The sequence below is a fragment of the Molossus molossus genome, unplaced genomic scaffold (assembly GCF_014108415.1).
Source record: "Molossus molossus isolate mMolMol1 unplaced genomic scaffold, mMolMol1.p scaffold_m16_p_6, whole genome shotgun sequence".
NCBI lineage: Eukaryota > Metazoa > Chordata > Mammalia > Chiroptera > Molossidae > Molossus > Molossus molossus.
In genome coordinates, this window is record NW_023425399.1 from 57,790,639 (window position 1) to 57,802,203 (window position 11,565).

General features: G+C 37.1%; 1 protein-coding gene across 1 annotated transcript; it reads right to left on the bottom strand.

Annotated features, from left to right (window-relative positions):
* Positions 1–10,346: 10,346 nt before the first annotated feature.
* On the bottom strand, positions 10,347–11,325 carry MC5R (melanocortin 5 receptor). The gene has a single exon (XM_036245639.1). It carries the CDS (start codon positions 11,322–11,324, stop codon positions 10,347–10,349), a length of 978 nt encoding a protein of 325 aa, XP_036101532.1. The 5' UTR covers position 11,325.
* Between the last annotated feature and the right edge of the window lie 240 nt (positions 11,326–11,565).

Genomic DNA, 11,565 nt, shown 5'->3' on the forward strand with positions numbered 1-11,565 from the left:
AATATCACTTATGTGGTCATTCTTTTGTTCTCTATTACATGCAGCCCTAAAAGTTCTAAACTAATAATGTTGTCCCACCAAGAGGAAGGAAAGTCTGTGGACACTGTGCATGGTTTGCCAGGGGCCAAAACCACAAAACTGAGAATAGCTCCATTGCTCTTAAAAGGAAACACCCACAAATATTTCATCCCTGGCATCAGGTCCAGACTGACTGGACAAATAGACCACAAAATAGACCAGTAGGTCAGCAAGGTGAATTTTATTGAGAGCATGTCTAATTCTGACTTTTCTTAAAAAGAAAGAACAGTTGGAAAGCACAGTTTCAGAAGCAGAAAATTTTAATTTTATTCCTTTGGGTAAAAATTATCTGACCTGAATCTCAAAATGGATACTCTAATGTGCTTTGACTAATTAAATTAATTCACAATGGCATGGAACTAAGAATATATCACAATCAAAACAATCAAAAACATTCAAACACATGAAGGCTTTATAGCATGTTATTAATCAATAGATGGGTTACCAATGAGATTAAGAAAGAAACCAAAAACTTCCTGAAAATTAATAAAAATGGACACACAGCAACAAATCTATGGGACACCGTGAAAGCAGTCCGGAGTGGAAAGTTCAGAGCAATACAGAAACAAGATAAATGTCTAATAAACTATCTAAATCTAAAATTTAAAGATTTAGAAAGAAAACAAAACAAAAACCCAGAACTAGTAGAAGGAATAAAAAAAATAATAAAGATCAGAGTGGAAATAAAAGAGAGACTAAAAAAAATTTTTTTAATCAATGAAACCAAGAGCTGACTATTTGAAAATGCAAAAAGATTGATCAACCTTTTGCCAGACTCACCAAGAAACAAAGAGAGAAGAGCCACATTAATAAAATCAGAAGTAAAAAAGGTGAAGTGACAACTGACACCACAGAAATACAAAGGACTGTAAGAAAATATTATGGAAAATTATATGCCAAAAAATTTGACAACATAGGTAAAATTGAAAAATTCTTAGAATCATTCAGTCTTTTAAAACTCAACTGGGAAGAGTCAGAGAAAATGAACAGACCAATAACAATTAAGGAAATAGAAACAGTAATCAATAAACTCCCAGTAAACAAAAGCCCTTGCCTGGATGCCTTTAAAGGGGAGTTTCACCATACATTCAAAGAATAACTAACATCTATTCTCCTCAATCTACTCCAAAAATTTCAAAAGGAAGAAAGATTTCTAAGCTCCTGTTATGAGGTCAGCATAATTCTAATCCCAAAACAAGATAAAGAAACTACAAAGAAAGAAAATTACAGGCCAATATCCTAATGAACATAGACACCAAAATCCTCAACAAAATATTAGTTGTCCAGCTGGTGTGGCTCAGTGGATGAGCGTTGACCCATGCACCAAGAGGTCACCAGTTCAATTCCCAATCAGGACACATGCCCAGGTTGTAGGCCTGATCCTCAGTGGGGGACATGCAGGAGGGAGCCAATCGATTTTCTCTCTCATCAATGTTTCTATCTCTCTCCCCTTCTCACTTCCTTTCTCTCTAAAAACAATAAAGGGAAAAAAATAATAAATCATGTCCAGCAATATATTTTTAAAATTCTGTACCATTACCAAGTGGGATTTATCTCAGGGATACAAGGCTAGCACTGTACATTATTCACAAATCAATAAATGTGGTCGACCATAAAAGCAAAATGAATGATGAAAATCATATAATTATATCAACAGATGCTGAAAAAGCATTTGATGAAATTCAGCATCCATTTCTGATGAAAACTCTCAGCAAAGTGAAAACAGAAGAATCATACCTCAACATAATAAATACTATATGACAAAACTATAGCCAATATCATACTCAATGGGCAAACGCTAAAATCATTTCACTTAAGAAAAGGTACAAAATAGGGATGTCTGCTTTCACCACTCTTATTTAGCATAGTACTGGAAGTCTTATCTACAGCAATCAAACAAGGAGAAAAAATTAAAGACATCCAAATTAGAAAGGACAAAGTGGAACTGTCATGATTTGCAGATGACATGATATTGTACATAAAAAATCCTAAAAACTCCACCAAAGCACTACTAGGTTTAGTAAATGAATTTCACAAAGTAGCAGGATACAAAATCAACATCCAGATATTGTTGACATTTTTATACACCAACAGTGAACACACAGCAAGAGAAACCTCACAAACAATCCCTTTTACCATTGCAACAAAAAAATTGATACCTAAAAATAAATTTAACCAAGGAGGAATAAGACCAGTTCTCAGAAAACTACAGGACATTTGGAAAATAAATAGAGGAAGATATAAAAAAGTGGAAACATATACCATGTTCATGGATTGGAGAAATCAACATCATTAAAATGGCCATACTACCCAAAGCAATCTATAGATTGAATGCAATCTTTATTAAAATACCAACCCAGTCAGGGCACATGCCCAGGTTGTGGGCCCAATCCCCAGTGGGGGCATGCAGGAGGTGGCTAATCTATGTTCTCTCTCATCGATGTTTCTCTCTCTCTCCCTCTCCCTTCCTCTCTCTCTAAAATCAATAAAGAAAAAAATATGTTTTAATACCAAGAGCATATTTCACAGATCTAGAACAAATATTCCAAAAGTTTAATGGAAACAAAAAAGACCCCGAATAGCCACAGCAATCTTGAAAAAGAAGAACAGAGAGGGAGAGATCACAATTCTGGATATCAGGTTATTCTACAAAGCCATGTAATCAAAACAACTGGGTACTGGCACAAGAACAGGCATATATATCAATGAAACTAAACAGAGAACCCAGAAATTAACCCAAGATATTATGCTCAATTAATATTTGACAAAAGAGGCAAGAGAATACAATGGAGTAAAGACAGTCTCTTTAATAAAGGTTTTGGTAAAATTGGACAGCTACATGTAAAAAAAAAAAATAGATGCTAGACCACCAACTTATACCATACACAAGAATAAATTCACTTAAATGTAACTTGTCAAACCATAAATATCCTAGAAGAAAATGTGGGCAGCAAAATCTCAGACATCACATGTAGCAGAATTTTCACATGTAGCAGTACATCACCTAGGGCAAGAGAAATAAAAGAAAAAAATTAATAAATGAAACTGCATCAAACTAAAAAGCTTCTGCACAGCAAGAGAAGCTAGCGTCAAAATGAAAAGAGAATCCACTCCTGGGAGAATTTATTTGCCAATGATACATAGGATAAGAGGTTAATTTCCAAAATATATAGAGTGCTCGTACAACTCAACAAAAGGAAGACAAAAAATTCAGTTACAAAATGGGCAGAGAACCTGAATAGACACCTCTCCAAACAGGACATACAAATGGCAAGAGACATGAAAAAATATTCAATATCACTAATTATCAGAGGGATGCAAATTATAACGACTATGAGATATTATCTCACATCTGCCAGAATGGCTGCCATCAGCAAATCATCAAACAACAAGTGCTGTCAAGGATGTGGAGAAAAGGGTACTCTACTGGTGGGAATGCACACTGGTACAGCCACTCTGGAAAACAATATGTTGTTTCCTCCTAAAATTAAAAATAGATCTGCCATTTGACCCAGTAAGTCCACTCCTAGGAGGCCAGAGACACCAATCGGAAAGTATATATGCACCCCTATGTTCATAGCAGCACTATTTCCAATAGCTAAAATCTGGAAACAACCCAAGTGTCCATCAGTAGATGAGTGGATAAGAAAACTGTGGTACATATATACAATGGAATACTATGAAGCTGTAAGAAAGAAAGATCTCTTACCTTTTGAGACAACATGAATGGACCTAGAGAGTGTTATGTTAATTACAATAAGCCAGTCAGAGAAAGACAAGTATCATATGATCTCACTTATTTGTGGAATATAATGAAGAAAATAAGCTAATGAACAAAATTGATTCAGTGACATGGAAGTAGGGAACGGACTGACAAACCTCAGAGGGAAGGGAGATGTGCAGTGGGAAGAGATAAACCAAAGAACTCATATGTATATATGCATAACAAATAGACACAGACAACAGTGCAGTGAATGGGGGTTGGGAGGATGGGAGCATGAGGACGATAACAATGGTAGAAAAAGGAAGGAATTTGTAATAAAATAAATTAGTTAATAAATATTGCTAATAAAGAAAAAAAGTCAAAATCAAGGAATTGCTAAATCCCTGAAAGAAAAATTATAAAACATAAAGAAAATTTTTACAGATACAGGGCATGCCTATATGTGGGATATGGGAGAGATCAAAGAGCCAGGGTAGGTAAGAGTGTTGGCAGAAGGAAATAGCCCAAAAATCAGCACAGGGAGTGTTATGGAAGCTAAGGAAGGAAATGTAAAGAAGCAGATAATAATTTCAAATATGCAAATAAGGCAAAGAGGATAAAGACTGAAAAAGCTGTTTGGAATTGGTGAATGGTACTTCAGTAGGGTAGTGAGGGTTGACACTACATTGCCAAGGGCCCATGTAGAAAGGAAAAGCAAACAAGCACTTTAATGGTAAAGAAAAAGAGAGAGAAATAGCTTAAGAACCTATCAGGTGTATGTTGGGAGACCTTAAGAAGGTTTTGTATGCTCCTGCTTTCATATTTCATTATTTCTAATTGTGTGACTGTGCCCCAGACTCTGCTGATATGATTGAGGCATGCTCTACTGTAAGGCAAAAGGGCACATAAGGGTTAAGTTTCCTTCATTATGCATCAACTCACAAGAATCTTATTATATTCTACTTAAAATGTATATCACTGGTAAGGACAAAGCCAAATATGGAAAACATATAGTCAAGTATTTTCTTTAGAACTAGGCTTAAAAGGCTTGTAAAAGTTTATTTGTTCTCCAAGTTAAAGTAAAGACAGTCGTGGTCTATAAAGAGGAATGAGGAGGTGAAGGAGTGATGAGACAGACACACAGCAAATGGTGATCTGAAAGATATCAGGAAAAAAACAGTAAGAGCTAGCATTTGATCTAGGGGCTAAGAATATAAAGTTATTGAATATTGAGAGAAGACCCAACGTAATGTAGGAAGATAGTAGTAATAACTGGCAAACTAGAAACTGAGTCCCTTTTTGTAAAACTTGGTAGTTAATTAATTGGGTAGCAAACAGAGAGAACCTTCCTTTAAAAAGGCTTCCTCTTCTCTCCATTCCATTGCATAACTAGTCCAGGCCCTAGGGCCTGCATGCCTGCCTGATTGTGACAGCTTCCCTCCCATCTCTGGCAACATCAACTCAAATTTGTTCACAAAACCTTTTACAAGCATAGATATTGTTGGTTCATGTACATGACTTTAGTAAGAGAGGGGGGAAAAAAAGAAAAACTTTCAGTGGCTCCCTAATTTCTATAAAACAAGTGTAAAGTAGATTCTTCTTGATTTTCATGGCCCACAATCCTACCTTTGTAATTCCAGTACATATGAGAGATTTTCTATTCTTGCCCAACATATATCCTCAGTTCAGTCAGGCTGTTTCACCACTAATGAGCATCAGCTTTTACCCAAGTACTTTCCAATCCCATGTTACCCTTTTCGCTACAACTATGCAAATCTAACCCATCCTTCAAGGACTTATATAATGTGTTTATGTATTAATCTCCCTTTAGTTCTAATGTTTTCTTTCTCAAATTTTGCAAAATAATGATTCTCAATGGAGAAGAAAGAAAGAACTAAATATATCCTAATCTTACCTTAGTGTCTTTTCCAAATATATTCCTTCATCACAAAACTTTTCTATGTGCCCCACAACCACCTGTGATTATCAGTACTGTTGATGAAATGCATCATTCTCCTCATTCTATGTAGCTATTCCACACAAGTTCATTCTTAAATTTCTTAAGTTTATTACATAAAGTGTACTTTTCAACACATATGCCTGTTATTATGGTTCTTGGCTTGTTAGCTCCTTGAGGACAGAGACACTGAATGACCACACTCCTGGTATCATGCTAAGCATATGATAGGTGCTGTTCACCAATGCCCAGTTCACTTCCTTCTAAGTATATGATTTCTCCAGCTTATGGGACTTATTTTAACAAGTGAATTGTGAGTGAAATAGAAATTTACATGAAAGTATGTGTTAGGATAGGGCTTCTATTATCTTGGGTCTCTGAGTAACTATAATGAGACTCCCTGCTACTTTGGGCAGAACATGTAACACAATGGCAAAATAAACTTTTATTATGTTAAGTCACTGAGACTTTGGAGCTGTTTGTTTCTACAGGATAATGTTTCTCAAAGTGGGATCCTTGGACCAACAGTATCTGAGAGCTTATTAAAAATGCAAACTCTCAGATCCTGCTCCAGACCCACCAAATCTGAATCTGCATTTTAACATGCTCTCCTTGTGTTTCACATAGCTATTTAAGTTTGAGAAGCACTGTCCTTGACTGTCCTGACAAGTACTGAAACTGTTACTTAAAAGTGGCTGGATCAAAATCTTAAATGAGTAGATGCACAAAGAGCAGGGAAAAAATGGCAATGCATGTTATATAACGGAAAAACAGAAAGCTTGACTATTGGATATTATACCTAATCATATGGGTAGAGGTCTAACAACAGGATATCAGTAGTGTGGGTTGGTTACTGTTGATTACATTTAAGGAAATACTACAAGGAAGTGATGAGCTAAGGAAAGAATTAACTGAATGCAAACAAGAATAAAAGGGAATCATCTGTAACAAAAATAAATTAATTTTTTAAAAAAGAATAAAAGGGAATCAAGATGGTAGAACAACAATATGAAAATACTGAACGCCACTGAACTCTAAACTTAAAAATTAAGATGGTAAATTTATGTTATGTGAATTTTAGCATAAATAAATAGAATTCTTTACTGATACATTTGAAATTAGATTTTTTTTTTAAATTTTCAAGAAAATCCAGAGCCAAGGACTTCAGCATAAGAAGAGATAGCAGTTCTCAATCCAATAAGTAAAAAATCAAAGTTGAAAGGCCAATTAAAACTCAGATTTGGCACTATGATAAAATCAAGGGACAGCTTTCACCATCATTACAAATCTTCTGAGCAGATTAAGGAAACTGTCTTGTAGTCCATATCAAGAAGGATATAGCCAAAGGATCCAGTGAATCCTTTGAATTAGACAAAAGTTCTCAGGGAAAAGAAACTAAAAGCATGAGTTCTCCTCACAACCTGGTAGACTCAAAGCATACATAATTAGAAAAAGAAAACATCATAGGAATAAAGAGGACAAACATACAGCAAGCCTAGGAAGTAAGTGTAGAGCTGCACTAGCTACAGGTTGCTGTTGAGCCCTGGAAGTGTAATGTCATGCCTCCTACTCTTCCTGTATTTGAATAGGAGTGTCTGTGTGGTCCCCTGTTCCACCATCATTTATCAGATTTGTCCTTTTAGTTTACTGGTCTCCAGCTCAAGAAGAGTTACATCTGAACCTGATGTAGAGAAGATCTGGGGGATTTTTCAAAGTCACACCCTCACCACTCTAAACTCTAATATGTACCTCAAATCCAGTAGTGAAAATTGCCATTACAGACACAGGAGTTATTACAGCCCTCATTTTACAGCAAGTATAGTCTGTGCCTTATAAATTCACATCTATGTGTAGCATTTTGCATTGGGAACAGTGTTTTCACATACCTTAAAATATTCATGTCTTGAAATAATTTGTCCCATAAGCTCTTTGATGGCAGAGAGTATCTAATGGCCACTGCTTCTAGCCACATACTAATTACACTATCAGTGGTATCCCCAAAATACTTATTTACCAAAAGACAGGCTTTAAAACAATATACAATGTCAAGTGTAGAGTTTTGTTTGAGTTTTAGGAGTTAAGTCATCTTGAACTGAGCAAATGCCATCATTCTGGCAATAAATACTGTCAGGAAAACTTCATCATAATTCACCAATGACATTTTGCAGCAGCTGCTGACATATTGACAGAAACACCAAAAACGCTATGAATATCACACTTTTTATTAACCATTTCTTTGAATACATATTGTTATACCAAATGAAGTACCTACAGAAGAAAGAGTTAATATACAATACCATACAGTATTTGACAGTTATAAGGATTTTTTGTTTAGGGGACTTTGTGTTGGGGTCCCAGGGGTTGGTTCATTTACATATATTAACCAAATCACTATATTACATATATTCCTTCCAACTTTAGACACATCTGAATACTTGGGTTATTTATGCACTATTTATATAGAGATTAAAAGACATTTGAGCATTTCTTTAAAGACCTTTATGGAAAAGGTAAGACCTTGTCTGAAGTCATGAAGAACCCAGAGCAGAGAGTTAGTCTAATGAGTTCCCAGATTAAGCCAAAACCACAAAGGTCAGAGTTTGATTACACACAAGATTGGAACCCTAGTGACTTCACTGAGTACCCAGGGCTCTTAGGCAGCATGTTAGGTACACATTTACTTAGTATCAATAGCAAACATCAGTTGAGTGCCTACTCTCTATCTGAAACTACTGCAGGCAACAAAATATGAACAGGACAGCAGAGAGTCTAGCTTTCATGGAACCTAAGTTTCTGAGACATTCCATGTAAACATGGACTATGGTTTGCCATCATAATTACATAGAGATCACTTGCTTCCCAATCATAGATACACACAGCGTGTTCTTCTAAAAGAAACAGGAACCATTCAAAGGGCTAGCTGCCCCTTCAAAACTCATTTGCTGACAACCTGGTAATTTGCCATTTCCCAAAGATTTGGATATCTTATGTGCTTTCCTGCTCATGCCAGAACCATTTGTGTGTGTGTGTGTGTGTGTGTGTGTGTGTGTGTGTGTGTGTGAACTCTGTGCTGCCAGGGGTGGGGATTACATCTATAAGTTGTTTATGCCCAAGAAGTACCTCTGCCCCAACAGGCTTCAACAGCTCATTGTTGAATGACCCTAGTAATCCATTGCTTTATTTATACTTTTCCTTCACTGGGAACAGTATAGACATGAATATCCAAAACAAAAAAAAAGTCATTAACACCAAAAATAATAGAATGGAATAAAGAACTATAAAGACCAGGCCCTTCACTTCAGATAAGAACACTGAGAATAAGAGGTCAGAAACATTCCAAGAATCACACAGCTGCTCTGTGACAAAGCATGGCTCCTGGTTTCCAGACTACTGCTCTTACCACTGCCTTCTGCATTATCCCTAGTATTTACTTCATCTGCAACATTTCTTTAAAATAAATATCCAATCCCTATTGTGCTTGACTAGTTTTCAAGGCAGTCTCACACTTTCTCATGCAGTTCTCATGACCATCCTGTGAGGTCAGCACAAATGTGGAACCTGAAATGAGATGATTAAGGCGATATTACCTGTTAATGACAGAGTCAGGACCTGAACTCAGATTTTCAAACTCCATTCTACACTGGAGAAGATGGGACTCCCTGGGTTCGAGATGGGTACTGACCTTCTCTGGCTTCTGGAGTCAGATTGTGATGTGCAAAGTATACAGTGACAGAGTTTCAGACTCAAAGACAGACCCACTCTGAGAATGTCAAAAATGGCTTGGCTATGGGTATGTGTTACAAGTGACAGTGGGGGAGTATGTAGTGAGTGGGGCACATGACATGTCCCCAAAATACTTATTTGGAAACCCTGGACTGAGTCAGAATAAGATAGTATGAAACTTTCACACCACATGATGTAAGGTTTGTAGCATGAAGTTTTATATCTGAGTGAAAGCAAAAACATAACTGACAGAAATAGAATTAAGGAAATTCCATCCTTGGACAATTATGGACACAAGTCATAAAACCAAAAGTTCAAGAAAGAAGAGCTGTAGAGAAATCCCATAACAAATGAACAAGAGATTTCAAATGGAAAAAATCTGATCACTCTATTTTGCCTTGAAAAGTATGCATAAGTCCCAGGAACATCAAGTGAAGTTACAGAACAGTTTTGGGGGACAGAAAGCAGTCACACATGATATAGATATTCACAAGTTGTCTTTCCATTATGGTCAGCTCTTCATCCTGCTTAGACTTGCACCCAGGATGTTTTACTTTCCCTGACCACACACTTACTAGACGGAAGATGGATGGGGCCCCCAGAAATGGGTAGAAGCATGAGAAAAAGTAGTAGGAAAACAGAACAATAATAAATTGTTACAGATCATTTCCAAAATGGATAAGTGGCATGTGCACCTCTGACCCAACCACCACCACAGAGCGGGGGAGAGGGAGAGAGAGAGGGGCACTGCATTTTAAGTACTAATTCAAGATAGAAAAAAAGATAAATGGAATGCACAGTTTTGATTTTGAGTGATCTTGCTTACCCCTAACTGACTTCATCATAAGGTAAAGGAAGGAGAAAAGAAAGCTCCAGAGAGCACTTTTAATACCTGCTAGGGAACATACACGGTATCCTGAAGCCATGGCAACAAATAATTTCTTTAAAGGTCTTCCGCATCTCTTGGCTGCGGAAGGCATATATCAGAGGATCAATCACAGAATTGCACATGATGAGTATGAGGTACATGTTGAAGTGAGACATAAAACAAGAACAGTAGAGATTCTGAGGGCAAGAGATCATCAAAATGAGGTGGAGGAAGAACGGAGCCCAGCACACAATGAAAATGCCCAACAGCATGGTCAGGGTGACGGCACCTTTCATGCTAGTCTTCTGCCACACAGAACTATATCCTGGCAGAGCTGCTATCTGCTTGACATGGGTTCGTGCCAGGAGAAACATGTGTATATACAGAGACACCAGGAGGAACAACATGGTAAAGAACATGGAGATGAGGCAAATGATGACATAAGTGGATTCATAGTAAATTATGAAAACAATGCCACAGCCTGTGCAAAAAGTCCAAATGCATGCAATAATCACCCCAGAACGCTTCACTGTCATGATGTGATGGTAGCGCAGGGCATAAAAGATAGTGACATACCTATCCACTGCAATGGCCAGCAAGCTGCACATGGAAGCCACCACAGAAATGCAGATCATGGAGTCAAACACATTGTCAATGTGACGCACAAAGGCATCTGTTAACACCAGGTGCTTATTATTTATTAAGTATATGGTGATGGTCTCCCAGGCGTTGGACATGCTCACCAGCATGTCAGCCACTGCTAAACTGCACACAAAGAAATACATGGGAGAGTGCAAGTTCTTGTTCTTTACTATGGCACCTATGACCAAGATGTTCTCCAAGAGGCTGATGAGACCCAAAGTCAGAAACACCTCCACAGCGATGCCCATATCTTCACATGGTGAAGACTTGTTCTTAATATTTGGTTCCGAAAGGTTGCCTTCTGTGACATTCAGGTTGAGATCTGGGAAATACAGGTGAAATGAGGAATTCATTGCTCCTCTTCTTGGCAGCAAATTTACTGCAAAACAGGTTTTCATTCATGATTTAGAGAAGTTAACAATCTACCAAAAAAAGTACAACAGCATGCCAGAAGCAAGCATAATCTGAGAATGGCGATGAACAGACTCAGAACATTTGCTGAGCACTAGAATTCTACGTATTAGAATACAACACATCTTGCCTTGTACTCGGATTCCTGGAATAGTGTCCTCCCAACATGAAAGCTTAGATTTG